The sequence below is a fragment of the Phoca vitulina genome, unplaced genomic scaffold, assembly GCF_004348235.1.
Source record: "Phoca vitulina isolate PV1807 unplaced genomic scaffold, GSC_HSeal_1.0 scaffold4, whole genome shotgun sequence".
In the NCBI taxonomy this organism is placed as follows: Eukaryota; Metazoa; Chordata; class Mammalia; order Carnivora; family Phocidae; genus Phoca; species Phoca vitulina.
This window is the reverse complement of record NW_022589707.1, coordinates 52,263,436-52,281,589: the sequence shown is the minus strand read 5'-3', so window position 1 is coordinate 52,281,589 and position 18,154 is coordinate 52,263,436. Positions and strand designations below refer to the sequence as shown.

Here is an 18,154-nt window from a genome sequence, read left to right as displayed (position 1 = left end):
TGCCATTATCCTACTCAGAATTACATAAATATGTATCCAACTCCATTGCTCTGCTTGTAGAATTCTGTTTGAACTCTGCTAAAGGGAGCTGTATTCACTATCAGAGAATTTCACTATCAGAAGTAATGTTCATTTTAATCAATTTAAAAGGAGAGAGAAATTCACTATCAGAAGTAATGTTCATTTACTTCTTTATAATAATTATTATTAGGAGAGAAATTCACTATCAGAAGTAATGTTCATTTTAATCAATTTAAAAATATCAAAACATTTGTTATTTAATGTACCTGTGTACTCCAAAATTTCCATAACCTGACACTTATTTTTTTAAGATTCTTCTATTTTCTTTATAGAAGAATTAATAATATATGAAAAATATGTCACTAGCAAATATAAAATGCATTATTGGATGGAACCTGAAATGGATTTATATTCCAAGCACTGATTTGTGCAGTAAAACTAAGAGTCTAACTACTCCTCTGAAAACTATCAATGATTTGTGTATGTTACAAATACAATAAACATTTAATTATTCCTTTTAGTTCAATCATATAGAGATCGTATTTTTCTCCTATTGCTTTTTATGACTATATGATAGAGTACAAGTTGTATTTAAATTGGATGAGACATTTTAAAAAGGGAAGTTTGTTAAAGTAATTTGTAAGTATATGTATTTTAACAGCATATATGACTAAAAGACTTCTAAAATGTGCAAAAATGATAAAATGATTAAATTGACTTTATAATTCCTTTCAATTCTACTGATATTCTTGTTATTTTTCTTAGTGTCAAAGCTCAATTTTTTTTTTTCTTTCTAGATCAACGATCTCAGCTTTCTCATGTATTATTCAAAGGAGCTGGGGTCTTTTTTAGCTTTCCATGCATAAAAAGTCACTTTTTTCTAGCAAAATTATTCAACAGAACAATTGTAATCCTAACACTTTTATTTTTATTTTTTTTTCAGATCACTCTCAAGAAGTCAGATGATCAAAATGCTGTGTGAGTGCATGGAAATTATATTCAGTGTGTCTTCTGTGGTAATAGCTATAAATTTATTCATTGCATTTTTCAGAACAAACTACTTTGAAATTTTCACAGAAAATTTAAAGAAAAAAATTACCGAGCTGTCCAGGAAGCCATTCCCATCTGTGTCATAGAGGCGAAACATAACTAGAAATAAAAGAGGTGTTGAAAAAAAATTAGAGGAGAGTAAGATCAATGTTAGTAAAAATTCCCTTTCTACTGAGGGGCGCCTGGGTGGCTCAGTCGTTAAGCATCTGTCCTCGGCTCAGGTCATGATCCCAGGGTCCTGGGATCTAGGCCCGCATCAGGCTCCCTGCTTGGCGGGAAGCCTGCTTCTCCCTCTCCCACCCGCCCTGCTTGTGTTCCCTCTCTCGCTGTGTCTCTCTCTGTCAAATAAATAAATAAAATCTTCAAAAAAATAAAATAAAATTTCCTTTCCGTTGAAAGCAAATTTTCAATCCTTTCCTATTCAAAGACATCGATTTGTAGGATCATTTCTCAAGTTAATTTGAGAATGAATTAGTCAGTTAATAAAAATACTAAATATCAGATATAAGGTCAAACAAGTTTTGTTATATATGTAGAAAACACTAAAAGGTACCATTGTTTGCTCAATTTTTTAATTATAAGATCATTAAATGAGGGGCACCTGGGTGGCTCAGTCAGTTAAGCGGCTGCCTTCAGCTCAGGTCATGGTCCCAGGGTCCTGGGATCGAGCCCCGCATCAGGCTCCCTGCTCGGCAGGAACCCTGCTTCTCCCTCTCCCAGCCCCCTGCTTGTGTTCCCTCTCTTGCTGTGTCTCTCTCTGTCAGATAAATAAATAAAATATTTAAAAAAAAAAAAGAATCATTAAATGAAAACACAAAAATAAAAGAAGAGAAGGAATTTTAGATATTCGGAGTCCAGATATTAAAGGGCAGAGTGAGTAAGAAAAAACAAACTGATTCGGAGTTCTGTAAACCAAATTTGGAATCTGTGATCCACTAGTACATGAGCATAGTCCAACACTGTTTTCTTATCCTTCAAATGAGAATAACCACCCTGTCATAAGACACACTTGTCGGAAAAGTTAAGTGAGGTGATACATACAAATGCATAGCAAAAGCTATAGGTCACTACACAAATATAAGCCGTTGTTTTGATTGATCGCTGAGCAGCATGGGAAAGGATTAGTACAAAATAGGGGAATTTTTCTGATGCAGGACAACAAGACACAAAATGCATTATTATCATGGTTATAATGGTGTATGTGTTGCAATCTGAGATGTACTTTCAGAGGGTAACCACTCTTTGAACTGAAGAAGTAAGGAAAAGGAGAGTGTTGTCTCTGTGGTAGTGAGCACAGGAAAGCAGGAGGACAGAGGGCCTCTCAGGCCAGAGGATTCCCTCATAAATTCACACACTACCCCGAGACTCCAGAAGGGGCTGCAGGTGCCATTTTGAGATAAACAGAGAAGAATGACACAGCTGTTAAAACAGAGGAGTGGAAGTGAGAGTTTTTGTTGGGTTTGTATAATTTCTGGGAGAATCTTGATGTCTGGGGTCTATAATATTAAATAAAGACATTGATAACAATGAGGCACAATTGTGCAATGACCTTGATCATATACCTGTTAACTAATTATTATTTTTGTATTTAAAATAATTATTATAATTTCACCAACCTAAGATATGAATTATTTATTTATAAGATGCTATAACCAGCCTGCATACAACTAATAGAAAAAAATGCTTACAATCTAATCATCATGTTCTATTTATTGGAAAATGGAAAAAGACTTTAAAGATGCTAAAATGTATGGGGAAAATGTGTACCCACTGAATTAAGGAACATAATGTTATGCTGGCTAATGACCTAAATATCTTTATTTGCAAACCATAATGATTACTGGCTTTCATATACTCAATAAATGGCAAAAATTCAGAAAGAAAAGTCCTACCAGAACATGGATCCTAAGCATTTCAAGGTTTTCTAGTAAAGCAGAAAATAGAAACATCACTTTGTGAGTGACAAGAATTCACCCACCACTCAAGCATGGATTCAGTACCACGAACAAGGCAAGTATTTACAAAAGCCTAGTTGTATTTTATTATTTTTATTTTTTTTTAAGATTTTATTTATTTATTTGACAGAGAGAGACACAGTGAGAGAGGGAACACAAGCAGGGGGAGTGGGAGAGGGAGAAGCAGGCTTCCCGCCGAGCAGGGAGCCCGATGCGGGGCTCGATCCCAGGACCCCAGGATCATGACCTGAGTCGAAGGCAGACACTTAACGACTGAGCCACCCAGGCACCCCACCTAGCTGTATTTTAGAATGAGGGCCACTGGTGACTCCATGAATCTTTACTGTAATAAATGACTGCCTGACCATTTTTAGGTGATCAGATATATGGAAACCCTACACCTCTTGGTAAGACTTGTCAGAAACATGAGCTCAAAGACATATACACAAGTGGACTCTGTGTGGGGTTACCTGCCATTCATTTCCGGCAGCATCTGAAACTTCTTCCTATGCTTTTAAAGCCACACTTTACAAAACACAGAAACAGATGAAACACAAGATACCTTGTCTTTACTGGCCTGACTTGAAGGTAGAGTTTGCACATGACCCAGGCTCCATCAATCAGAAGAAAAACCCAGTTGATCAATCATAGGCTGGTGACCCAAGAAGAAAGGGGGCTACTCAAAGTCATCCTGGTGATGTGAGCAACAGCAGTAGCAGTGGTCAGAGAGAGAGCAACCAGGGTCCTGGATGTGTCAGGGGTGTTGGCAATGAAGGGTGCCCTGCTCGTGCACCGAGAGGCAGCAATGGGATTCTCCCCAGGAAAATTTAGCACTTAATTTCATCAATGATCCTAGAGAAACATCCTCCAAATCTGGTTCTCTATCCCTCCTAATGATTCTCTGTGTTTCTCAATATCATTTAAAAAACACTAACCTGGGGAGCAGCTGGGTGGCTCAGTCAGTTAAGCATCCGACTCTTGATTTTGGGTCAGGTCATGATCGCAGGGTTGTGAGACAGAGCCCCGGGGCAAACTCCATGCTAGGCACTGAGCCTGCTTAAGATTCTCTCCCTCTCCCTCTGCCCCACCAACCCCTCTAAAAAAAATAAAGCAACATAAAAATAAAAACCAATAACCAGCTATATTAAAAATAAAATTAAAACTAACCTGTTCTATTGTCTCCCCCAGTGATTCTGTGCACTCAACATGGGCACTTACTTCACATCAAACATAAAGATTAGGTCAAAATAAATTTTAAGTTTAAACTAAACTTTATTTTTAAGAAAAAAATGAAACTTTAATTTTAACATTAAAGTAAACTATAAAGCTGCTAGAAGAAAATATAGGAAGATATCTTCACAACCTTAAGGTAAGCCAACATGAACCACCAATGATTAAAAAAAAAAGGGGGGTAAATTAAGGTTCATCAGGTTTAGAACTTCTACTCATCCAAAAAAATAATAAAGAAAGAAAGAAAGAAAGAAATAAGTGAAAGAAAAAAGAAAAAAGAAAGAAAAAAAAGACGAAGAAAGAATAGAGAAGAAAAAAAAAAACAGCCACAGACTTGAGAACTTTTCAGAACACATATATCTGACAAAGGGCTTATTTCTTGAATATATGAACAAACCCTATAACTCAGTAATAAAATGACAAACAACCCAAATAAAAAAGAGGCAAAAAAATTGAACAGATAATTCAAAAATGGAAGATACAGGAATGGCCAGTCAAAATAAAGTGCTCAACATCGCCAATAAGATAAAACTTTAAACCAGAGACAACAACATATCTATTTCTGGAACTCAAGATTTTGTTTTTTGTTTTTTATTTTCCCTCAAGACCAGTCTCCTCAAACTGCTTAGCTTCTCAGCCTTGGTTGTTTAAGAATTTGTCATTTAAAAATAGTGGCAAAAGCCAGGGTCCCCTCTCCCAGAAATTTGACCCACAAATCCAATATGCCTTCACAATTCCCTGAAGCTTTCAACCAGTTTAAAAAAAAAAATAGTATATACAAATTTTCTAGTTGTTCCCAGTAGCGATGTTGGTTTGAAAACACATTGTTCATTATTGTCTATAGTAGAAGTCTTGACATCTTTTAAATAATTTCTAAACACATTAACAGGGGTAAATGGTTGTCTATGAATTCTGTCTAATTCATCAAAGAAAAAGTTGGAGAAATTTAAGTTCTAGTCAATCAGAATGGCAATAAGAAAAACTGCATACCTATATTGAGTGCTAAATATAATGTACTCTAAATCTGACCAAGTCAAAATAAAAAATCAAAGTTTCCTTTGGTCCCGAATAAGAGAGAGAAATTCTAGGATTTTGATTTTCAGAGACAAGTCTATTTTCCTAATTTAAAATCATAGTGGGGTCATGCAAAATAGGGAGTACTGAACACACTTCTCTACCTTGGCTTTCTACTGAAGTGCCACTCTAGTAAAAATACGGTATGAAATAGGCATAAATCAAAAAGCACAAAGAAGATGTGAGAGGAAAAAAGAACCATCGAATTTAAGAAGCTGGGAAACACATGCTGACTGACCTAGAAACCAGAGAAATATAAATGTGAGCTGGTAGTAAAGAAGCAAAGATTTACACAGAAAGGGTGATGAGATAGAAAACGAAGTGATAGTCTTCACAGAAAGAAGTCAGACCCTCAAATACCACCCTTCACACCTCTACCTGACAGTATGCCAGCTCCCTGCCCCAGCAGAAGACTAGACGCTAGGGCTGAATAGCACTCAAACTAAGGGAATGCTGAGCTCAGGATGCTCAGGACTTCTGATGGTAGGGGTACTATCCCCAAAACAAGGTATTTATGTGAAAGTCTAAACAGTGAATACTGAGAGTATAAGTCCTCTTCCTTATCTCCAGTGAGTCACACTTAAACCTCACCCACACACCCACCTATGCACCACACCCAGGAGTCCTTCCAAAACAAGTAATTTGGGAAAACAGTAACAACAAAGCAGGGAGGCAGAATAAAACCTTGTAAGGGGAAAGCTGCAATCCACAAAGCAAAAAGAGGAGCATATAAGAATCATTCTGAGAACAAAATGAATCCTCTGTGAAGTTAAAAGCATGATAGAAAAAGTAAAACAGGAGCAAGATGGTGGAGAGGTAGGAGACGTAAATTTCGTCTGGTCCTAGGAATTCAGCTACACAGGGATGAAACAATTCTGAACACCTACGAACTCAACAGGAGATCAAAGAAAAGAATAGCAGCAACTGTCTGAACAAAAAAGTGACCACTTTCTGGAAGCAGGGACCCAACAAGCGGCAGATACAGGGAGACTCCCCCTACTCCCCGTGGAGGAGTAGCGCGGGAGCACACCGCAGGGATCTGCTAGGTTTGGAGACTCCACACGGGGTCGTGTGCCAGAGATAGAAATGCTCGGTCACAGGCCGGGTGAGCACGGAGTGAGGCCGGAGACTGGGGAGACGGGAGTGACTGACTGCTTTTCTCTGGGGGCTCACTGAGGAGCGGGCCCCGAGTTCTCGGCTCCTCTGGGGTGGAGGTTGGGAGGCCGCCATTTTCACTCCCGTCCTCCAAAGCTGTACGGAAAGCTTGCAGGGAACAAAAGCTCCTGAGAGCAAACCCGAGCAGATTACTTAGCCCGGACGGGCAAGGGCGGGGCAATTCCGCCTCTGGCAAAGACATTGGGAACCACAGCAACAGGCCCCCCCAACAAGAAGATCAGGGAGAACAGCCAGCCAAGACCAAGTTTACCGATCAATGAGAACGACAGAACTCCAGCACTAGGGGAATACAGCAAATAGAATTCATGGCTTTTTTCACCCCCTGATTCTTTAGTCTTTCAAAGTTAATTTTTTTTTTTTTAACTTTCTTTTTTTTTTTGAAGTTTTCTTTTTACCTTTTTCAACCAACATCTTATCAATACCTTTTTTAAAAAACATTTTTATTTTTCATTTTTAGAGTCATATTCTATCCCTTCATAGTAGTTAACCTTATTTTTGGTATATATATAAGTTGTTCTCTCTTTAAAATTTTGGGATACAGTTTCTTCTAACACACCAAAATATACCCTAAATCTCTAGTGTATGCCTTTGTTCTCCTCTCCTGCCTGATCACATTCTCTCCCTTGTTTTTTTTTAATTACTCTTCCTTATTTTTCCAACCAACTTCTTATCTTATCAATTCCTTTTATAAAATCTTTTATAATATTCATCTTTACATTCATATTCTATCCCTTCATCGTATTTACCCTTATTTTTGTACATATATAAGTTTTCTTTCTTTAAAATTTTGGAAGGCAGTTTCTTCTAACAGACCAAAACACGCCCAAAATCTAGTGTGTGGCACTGATCTATTCACCAGCCTGATCATATTTAATCATATTCTTTTTTTTTTCTTTTTCTTTTTCTTTTCTTTCTTTTTTTCTTTTTTCTTTCTTTCCCTTTCTTCTCCCCTGGTGTCAGGTTTCTTCTGAAGTGTTAGTGTATATTTTTCTGGGGTCATTGTTACCCTGTTAGCATTTTGTTCTCTCATTCATCTGTTCTCCTCTGGACAAAATGACAAGATGGAAAAAATCACCTCAAAAAAAAGAACAAGAGGCAGTACCAACTGCCAGGGACCTAATCAATACGGACATTAGTAAGATGTTGGTACTAAAGTTCAGAATGATGATCATAGAAATACTAGCTGGGCTTGAGAAAAGCATGGAAGATACTAGAGAAACCCTTTCTGGAGAAATAAAAGAACTAAAATCTAACCAAGTCAAAATCAAAAAGGCTATTAATGAGGTGCAATAAAAAATGAAGGCTCTAACTGCTAGGATGAATGAGGCAGAAGAGAGAATTAGTGATATAGAAGTCCAAATGATGGAGAATAAAGAAGCTGAGAAAAAGAGAGATAAACAACTACTGGATCACGAGGGCAGAATTCAGAGATAAACGATACCATAAGACGAAACAATATTAGAATAATTGGGATCCCAGAAGAAGAAGAAGAAAGAGAGAGAGGGGCAGGTCTATCGGAGCAAATTATAACAGAGAATTTCCCTAATTGGGGGAAGGAAACAGGCATCAAAATCCAGGAGGCACAGAGAACCCCCCTCAAAATCAACAAAAATAGGTCAACACCCTGACATCTAATAGTAAAACTTACGAGTCTCAGAGACAAAGAGAAAACCTTGAAAGCAGCTCGGGACAAGAGGTCTGTAACCTAAAACGGTAGAAGCATTAGACTGGCAACAGACCTATCCACAGAGACCTGGCAGGCCAGAAAGGACTGGCATGATATATTCAGAGCACTAAACGAGAAAAACATGCATCCAAGAATACCATATCCAGCTAGGCTGTCATTGAAAACAGAAGGAGAGATAAAAAGCTTCCAGGACAAACAAAAACTAAAGGAATTTGCAAACACAAAACCAGCCCTACAAAAAATCTTGAAAGGGGTCCTCTAAGCAAAGAAAGAGCCTAAAAGTAACATAGACAAGAAAGGAACAGAGACAACATATAGTAACAGTCACCTTACAGGCAATACAATGGCACTAAATTCATATCTTTCAATAGTTACCCTGAATGTAAATGGGCTAAATGCCCCAATCAAAAGACACAGGTTATCAGATTGGATAAAAAAACAAGACCCATCGATATGCTGTCTGCAAGAGACTCATCGTAGACCCAAAGACACGTCCAGATTGAAGGTGAGGGGGTGGAAAACCATTGACCATGCTAATGGACACCAAAAGAAAGCTAGGGTGGCAATCCTTATATCAGACAAATTAGACTTTAAACTAAAGACTATAATAAGAGATGAGGAAGGACATTATATCCTACTTAAAGGGTCTATCCAACAAGAAGATCTAACAATTGTAAATATCTATGCCCCTAACATGGGAGCAGCCAATTATATAAGGCAATTAATAATAAAAGCAAAGAAACACATCAAAAACAATACAATAATAGTAGGGGACTTTAACACCCCCCTCACTGAAATGGACAGATCATCTAGGCAAAAGATCAACAAGGAAATAAAGACTTTAAATGACACACTGGACCAAATGGACTTCACTGATATATTCAGAACATTCCATCCCAAAGCAACAGAATACACATTCTTCTCTAGTGCCCATGGAACATTCTCCAGAATAGATCACATCCTAGGTCACAAATCAGGTCTCCACCGGTACCAAAAGATTGGGATCATTCCCTGTGTATTTTCAGACCACAATGCTTTGAAACTAGAACTCAATCACAAGAGGAAAGTCGGAAAGAACTCAAATAAGTGGAGGCTAAAGAGCATCCTACTAAAGAATGAATGGGTCAACCAGGAAATTAAAAAAAAATTTAAAAAATTCCTGGACACAAATGAAAATGAAAACACAACTGTTCAAAATCTTTGGGATGCAGCAAAGGCGGTCGTGAGAGGAAGGTATATAGCAATACAAGCCTTTCTGAAGAAACAAGAAAGGTGTCAAATACACAACCAAACCCTACACCTAAAGGAGCTGGACAAAAAACAGCAAATAAAGCCTAAACCCAGCAGGACAAGGGAAATAATAAAGATCAGAGCAGAAATCAGTGTAACAGAAACCAAAAGAACAGTAGTACAGATCAACAAAGGTAGGAGCTGGTTCTTTGAAAGAATTCATAAGATTGATAAACCCCTGGCTAGACTTATCAAAAAGAAAAGAGAAAGGACCCAAATAAATAAAATCATGAATGAAAGAGGAGAGATCACACCCAACACCAAAGAAATACAAACAATTATAAGAACATATTATGAGCAACTCTATGCCAGCAAATTAGATAATCTGGAAGAAATGGATGCATTCCTAGAGATATATCAACTACCAAAACTGAACCAGGAAGAAATAGAAAACCTGAACAGACCTACAACCACTAAGGAAATTGAAGCAGTCATCAAAAATCTCCCAACAAACAAGAGCCCAGGGCCAGATGGCTTCCCAGGGGAATTCTACCAAACATTTAAGAAGAATTAATACCTATTCTTCTGAAACTGTTCCAAAAAACAGAAATGAAGGAAAACTTCCAAACTCATTTTATGAGGCCAGCATTACCTTGATCCCCAAACCAGAGAAAGACCCCATCAAAAAGGAGAATTACAGACCAATATCCCTGATGAATATGGATGCAAAAATTCTCACCAAAATACTAGCCAATAGGATACAACAGTACATTAAAAGGATTATTCACCACGACCAAGTGGGATTTATTCCTGGGCTGCAAGGTTGGTTCAATATTGACAAATCAATCAATGTGATACAATACCTTAATAAAAGAAAGAACACGAACCATATGATCCTCTCAATAGATGCAGAAAAAGTATTTGACATAGTACAGCATCCTCTCTTGACTAAAACTCTTCAGAGTATAGGGATAGAGGGTACATACCTCAATATCATAAAAGCCACCTATGAAAAACCCACAGCGAATATCATTCTCAATGGGGAAAAACTGAGAGCTTTCCCCCTGAGGTCAGGAACACGGCAGGGATGTCCACTATCCACCACTGCTATTCAACATAGTATTGGAAGTCCTAGCCACAGCAATCAGACAACAAAAAGAAATCAAAGGCATCCAAATAGGCAAAGAGGAAGTCAAACTGTCACTCTTTGCAGATGATATGATACTTTATGTGGAAAACCCAAAAGACTCCACCCCAAAACTGCTAGAACTCATACAGGAATTCAGTAAAGTGGCAGGATATAAAATCAATGCACAGAAGTCAGTGGCATTCCTATACACCAACAAGACAGAAGAAGGAGAAATTAAGGAGTCGATCCCATTTACAATTGCACCCAAAACCATAAAATACCTAGGAACAAATCTAACCAAAGAGGTAAAGAATCTGTACTCAGAAAACTATAAAATACTCATGAAAGAAATTGAGGAAGACACAAAGAAATGGAAAAATGTTCCATGCTCATGGATTGGAAGAACAAATATTGTGAAGATGTCAATGCTACCTAGAGCAATCTACACATTCAGTGCAATCCCCATCAAGATACCATCCACTTTTTTCAAAGAAATGGAACAAATAATCCTAAAATTTGTATGGAACCGGAAAAGACACTGAATAGCCAGAGGAATGTTGAAAAAGAAAAACAAAGCTGGTGGCATCACAATTCCGGACTTCAAGCTCTATTACAAAGCTGTCATCATCAAGACAGTATGGTAGTGGCACAGAAACAGACACATAGATCAATGGAACAGAATAGAGAGCCCAGAAACGGACCCTCAACTCTATGGTCAACTAATCTTTGACAAAGCAGGAAAGAATGTCCAATGGAAAAAAGACAGTCTCTTCAACAAATGGTGTTGGGAAAATTGGACAGCCACATGCAGAAGAATGAAACTGGACCATTTCCTCACACCACACACAAAAAAAACTCAAAATGGATGAAAGACCTAAATGTGAGACAGGAGTCCTTCAAAATCCTAGAGGAGAACACAGGCAGCAACCTCTTCGACCTCAGCTGCAGCAACTTCTTCCTAGAAACATCGCCAAAGGCAAGGGAAGCAAGGACAAAAATGAACTATTAGGACTTCATCAAGATAAAAAGCTTTTGCACAGCAAAGGAAACAGTCAACAAAACCAAAAGACAACCAACAGAATGGGAGAAGATATTTGCAAATGACATATCAGATAAAGGGCTTGTACCCAAAATCTATAAAGAACTTACCAAACTCAACACCCAAAGAACAAATAATCCAATCAAGAAATGGCAGAAGACATGAACAGACATTTTTCCAAAGAAGACATCCAAATGGCCAACAGACACATGAAAAAGTGCTCAACATTGCTCAGCATCAGGGAAATCCAAATCAAAACCTCAGTGAGATACCACCTCACACCAGTCAGAATGGCTAAAATTAACAAGTCAGGAAACAACAGATGTTGGCGGGGATGTGGAGAAAGGGGAACCCTCCTACACTGTTGGTGGGAATGCAAGCTGGTGCAGCCACTCTGGTAAACAGTATGGAGGTTCCTCAAAAAGTTGAAAATAGAGCTACCATATGACTAAGCAATTGCACTACTGGGTATTTACCCCAAAGATACAAATGTAGTGATCCGAAGGGGTACATGCACCCTGATGTTTATAGCAGCAATGTCCACAACAGCCAAACTATGGAAAGAGCCAAGATGTCCACTGGCAGATGAATGGATAAAGAAGATGTGGTGTATATATACAATGGAATATTATGCAGCCATCAAAAAAAAAAAAAGAAATCTTGCCATTTGCAACGACGTGGATGGCACTAGAGGGTATTATGCTAAGTGACATAAATCAATCAAAGAAAGACATGTATCATATGATCTCACTGATATGAGGAATTCTTAATCTCAGGAAACAAACTGAGGGTTGCTGGAGTGGTGGGGGGTGGCAGACACGGGGTGGCTGGGTGATAGACACTGGGGAGGGTATGTGCTATGGTGAGCGCTGTGAATTGTGTAAGACTGATGAATCACAGACCTGTACCTCTGAAACAAATAATACATTATATGTTAAAAAAAAGAAAAAAGATAGTAGGAAGGGAAAAATGAAGGGGGGGGGGAATCGGAGGGGGAGACGAACCATGAGAGACTATGGACTCTGAGAAACAAACTGAGGGTTCTAGAGGGGAGGAGGGTGAGGGGATGGTTTAGCCTGGTGATGGGTATTAAAGAGGGCACGTATTGAATGGAGCACTGGGTGTTATATGCAAACAATGAATCATGGAACACTACATCAAAAACTAATGATGTAAGGTATGGTGATTAACATAACAGAATAAAATAAAATTTAAAAAAAAGTAAAACAAAAACTGATCACAGATGTAGAAGATGTCCCTGATGTCCAAAAAAAAAAAAAAAGATACAGCAGAAATGCTGGAAAATAGGAAAATAAAGAAAAATAATTCAAATTTCTGTTTTGGGAGTGTCAACATCCAAAAATAATGGTTCTAGGAAGAGAGAACAAGTAAAATAAAGGAGAAAGTTATTAACAATGAAAAGATTAAAGTACAAATGAAGGACACAAATTTCCAGACCAGAATTTATGGTGGAGGATTTGGAAATTGATTAGTTATACAGAAATAGAGAAACTAATGAAATAAAAAGGGCAGTTATTAGCATCATGGGAAATTAATTGTCTTGGTAAGCCTATAGGATCTTTCCCTTTTAAAACTACATTTGAATAATATTGATAAAATTAAACCTATCTTCAAATATTATTATAAGTTTATTTCTTCTTAGAATTTAAAAGTAAATTTAGGCTCCAAGGTCAAGTGAAACAGTGAACAAACAGTTCTTATTCTTAAAAACTAACATAATAAGGATATACATTTTAAGGTGCAAAAATATTTTAAGCCCAATATTAAAATTACTCTGTCAACATGATAGCTTCCAAATGTGGGTACGTTTTTCAAAGTTACAAGCTAGTTTAACCCACTTTTTTTCTATTTTTAAATTCATGTAATTTCCCTTTATATAGAAACAATTATGCACCCACACATGAATTTGGTTAAAAGATCAGGGCAAAGGCATATTATGCAATATAAGGTTCGTTCTTTATATCCAGAATTTTTTCTCTTCCAAAAGATTCACAAGTTTTTAATCTGTTTTCTCCTTGAACACCCTACTAAATACACTCCAGTGTTTTTAATACTTGGCATAACATATTATTGATAATAAAAATATTAATATGGAATTTGTTATTAAGCATTAAAAAGTATATTTTTTAAAGGCATTTAAGCTGGAATTTTTTAATTCACAATTTTTTACTGTTTTATATATTTTAAGACCTACTTAATAAGCTCTCGGGGCAGAGGTGAAAAAAATTAGCTGCTTGGAGTTTGTGACATCTAATGTAATGAAGCAATATTTTCTCCTTTTTTCCCTCAGAGAAAAGGTAATAAAGATAAGGAAAGGAAGCTTTTCAAAATAAAAAGAGCACTTCTACAGTAAAGCAAAAGTCACGGGTATTAGTCACAGCCGGATAAACTAGTGCTATAATTAATAACCAGTCTCTCTGGGCTTTAGTTTTTTCATTGACACTATAGGGAAATTGACTACCTGATCTTTAGGATCTCTTCAGTGTTAAATCCAGTGGTTCTATGATTAATACTATACATAGCAGTGACTTTAACATACCGGTTAGTCTTCATTATCTGTAGATTATCTATTTTCTGGTTACTTTCCAACCGATTTCTCTTCAGCAATACATTTTCATTAAATATAAGCTAACAAAAATTATTCTACTTAAATTATTAATAATTTATAAACACCTTTCCAAATGTGAACACTATGTATCTTAAAGTCACAGTATAGGGGCACCTGTATGGCTCAGTTAAGGGTCTGCCTTCAGCCCAGATCATGATCCCGGGGCCCTGGGACTGAGTCCCGCATCGAGTTCCCTGCTCAGCAGAGAGTGTTCTTCTCCCTTTCCCTCTGCTCCACCTCCTCACTTGTGTTCTCTCTCTCTCTCTCTCAAATAAATAAAATCTTTTTAAAAAAAAGTTGCAGTGTAAATGAATTTAGTATTATTCCATGTCCTAAATAATTCACATTATTTTTCTCTTCTCAAGAACCCACTGACTTCAATACAATTGTATTTAAGTATCATTTACTGAGCATCTGTCTGTTGAAATACACACACACGTGGTAGGTGCTAGGGTAGGAATTAGACACAGCACAAGGGTACAAGGAAGAGTAAAATGAATTCGATGAGGAGGTGGCAAGAGGATTCATGACATGAGCTGAGCCTCAAGTGTATACTGAAGTGGATATGTTATACACTGAGAAAGAACACCCCCCAAAAATGCACATTAGAAGCAAAGGTATAAAGATGGAAAAGTTCGGGGTTTGTCTGATGATTGAAAAGTAGATCCAGGTGAAGGGGACAGTGCTCGTGCCTGTGTGTGCAGGTCAAAGTCAAATGCAAGACTGACAAAGGAAGGGGGATCAAATGGTGGAGTCAAATCAGTTTATAGGTGCTAAGTTAAGGGCTTCGGTTTATGTATTATTCAACAGGGAACTGTCAAAGGGACACATTCACCCTGAGTCAGAAGAGGAAGAGGAAAGAACATGTCTAGAAGTTGACAAGCTTTAGGTAACATGAGAGGAAGTTACAAGAATTCACACCTAATGAGTGAGATGATGATTAAACAGGTAGGTGTTGGAACAATGAAGCATCTGGATTAACTTTTAGCTAGAAGTTGACGACTAGCGAAACGCCGAAGGCACGGTAGGCCAACTGAGGTTTTGAGTAGAGTTATGACCCATAGAATGATCTTTTTATTTTACTAAATCTCTGCCACCTCAGTATACAAGCAAAGAAATTGTGTGCCTAAACCTAAGTGTCAAAGGATGATCGGCATCATGGATTATGGGGTCAGTCTATAGTTGAAGGGATGAGGGTCCAAAGAGCAGCAGGCAAATCCAGGAGGAAGGGAAATGGTTAAGAGACAAGAATATTTAACTTATTTTATTTCACAGAACAAATATTTATGTGAACTAGGAAATGTGAAGGAATTTATGTGAGCAAATACTGGTTCATTTAATTTTCATAGCAAACATAAGAGATAAATATTACTATGATTCCAGTTTTACAGTTGGAGAAACTGAGCCTAAGGAGTTTTTTTGTTTTTTTTTTCAATGTGTCCCAGTCACTCATAAGTGTCAAAGCTAGGCTGCGTTCAGTTAGTGAAACCGAGTCTAGGCTCTTAAGTACTGTGCTATGTTATATTTAAAGGTAGGAGAGGGGGAAGTTAAGTGACCACAGTCTGTGGTCAAAATAAACTATTAGAGTTTAAAATTTTAGAAAAAGAACAATCTTTGGAAATTACGAGGCATGGGGTATTGCTGCAGAAGTGGGTGGCTGAAATAAAATGGGGGTGAGGTCACAGAATTTGAGGAGTGCAAGGAAACTAAAAGAGGAAGATACTGAAAGATGCCCCACAAAGTATCGTAGCAGGCTTAGGGTGGAGAGGAAAAATCTGCCTTGGTACAATGTTCTCATCCACGCATCAGGGTGGTTGGTAACTGACATGAACAAGGAGAGAGAAAAATGGAATCCCCCACAACCTCAACACGTATGCACAAAAACCTGCATGCACACGCACGCACATGCACACCTACTCTGCAAGGGTCCACAGCAGCAGGTGAATAAACACCATCTACCTGATCGGGCCTCAGTATAAGCAAAGTTCTCAGTGAGAAAATATGATTGGAGCAAGTAAAGTAATGTGAAGAAATGGCATATAATCAGTGGAAACCTCAAGAGCTTTTGTTTGTTTCCTTTCAATGAAAAAAAAGATCTTTTTTTTCTAAATATTTTGTAAACGCCTGGCAGAAAAGACAGGTGGGAAGATGAGAGGTGATAGTTAAGTGATGAATAGATTTATAAAACATTATTTTGGGGGAAAAAAGTACTCTTTTTATAAACATTTCCAACAATGTCATTATTTTATCTAATAACCCAGGTCAAAGAACCTACCAAATACTGCCGCCATTCAGTAATTACGAGAAACAATCCTCCTTTTAGAGAAATTGTGTGTGTGTGTCTCTTTTCATGGATCAGAGGAACTACATAAATCAGGGCTCTTCAAAATGTGGTCTCTAGAGCTGAAATTTCAGCATCACCTGGAAACTTGTTATAAATGAAAATTCTAAGGGCCCCTTCCAGGCCTGATGAATTGCCTGTACTGCATTTGGGGCCCAGAACAAGCTGTGTGTTCATAAGCCCTGCAGGTGATCTTATATGTGATAAAGTTTAAGAACTTCTGGTCTAAGCCAGTGTGCATGTATTCCTTTCTGTTTAGCTACTAGAAATTAAGATCCAAATTCAATGTTCAACAGCCAAAGTTAATTGTATTAGGCACTTGCTCATATTTATTTCTATGTTAATTTTAATTACCTTTTCCATTTTTTTTTCTTTCCTCTAGTTGATATTGTGTTTAATAAGTTGCCACCCTTTTGGAAATAAGTATATATTAAATTAACCACAAATATTCAATTTCTTTCAAGTATTACTGAAAATAAATTTTAAGTTTAAAAATTTAAAAATCCATGACCATAGAAGGATACATGAAATGTTTGATGGTAGACGAGGAACAAGGTCTAGTCCATTGACAGGAGAGTGGGTGAGAGGAATGGATTCTGAATTAACTGATGTGGGAGGGGATCGGGCACCAGCATTTAAGAAACAGACAAAAAACGAGCTCCCAATAATTAAGGACCAGGTTAAGTTCCTCCATATCGGAGGACAGCGGAGATGAGAAATAGAGCAGAGCAGGATCAGAGGCACAACTTCATGTGTTCTGAAGCTGACATTCATGTACTTTGAAGAGTCTGGTGAAAATCACAATGATGGTGTCAGACCCCAAAAATTCTACCCATGACAAGAGTCTGAAGCAACAGTTAAGGAAAAAGGCAAACACGCCTGGATCTGATGTAGGCTTGAAAAAGAGCTGGAAAATTCAGGAGTGCCTGGGCAGCTCAGTGCATTAAGCATCTGCCTTCGGCTCAGGTCATGATCTCGGGGTCCTGGGATCAAGCCCCACATCGAGCTCCCTGCTCGGCCGGGATTCTGCTTCTCCCTCCCCCCCCCCCCCCCACTCGTGCTTTCTCTCTCTCTCTCTCTCTCTCTCTCTGTCAAATAAATAAAAATCTTAAAAAAAAATAAAAAGAGTTGGAAAATTCAAAGACAGCGCAGAGGGAAGGGGTTTAAAAACAATGAAGAATGGTCAGTGGCACATCGGGTTTGACCTGATTCATCAAGTATTTTTAAGTTTAAGTGACATTTCGCCTGTAGTTGTGGACAAAGACTGTTGATTCATAAACTCACATTGAAAATTTAAAAGCATGCCTCTCAGGAATTCTACCTTAAAAATAAAACCACCCTGATGCGTGGTTCCAGTTGACATAAAAATAATTAAAGTGCGACACAAAGAGCATGTTGAACAGGAGTGATGGTGCCTTCGTTTCTTCTCAGACCTGGAAAAAATTCTCTGCCTTTGTATTTTTAAAATGATCCCAAACACGGACCTGATAACACCTGAGCAAACTTTCTCCTGGCCATCGCTTCAATAGAAATTCCCTGAACATTAATATTTATTTTGGAATGAGAGACACTTCTGTATGTTCTTAGGAATAC

The 18,154-nt window shown here is 37.7% G+C and overlaps 1 protein-coding gene across 12 annotated transcripts in view; it reads right to left on the bottom strand.

Annotated features, from left to right (window-relative positions):
- The window catches only part of DGKB (diacylglycerol kinase beta), a 794,581-nt gene that overhangs the window by 538,721 nt on the left and 237,706 nt on the right, over nucleotides 1-18,154 (bottom strand). For all 12 annotated transcript variants that reach the window (XM_032402009.1, XM_032402007.1, XM_032402005.1 and 9 more), the window contains one exon: nucleotides 1,121-1,170. In XM_032402009.1, coding sequence (XP_032257900.1) covers nucleotides 1,121-1,170 — 50 coding nt within the window. The remainder of the gene's footprint in view (nucleotides 1-1,120; nucleotides 1,171-18,154) is intronic.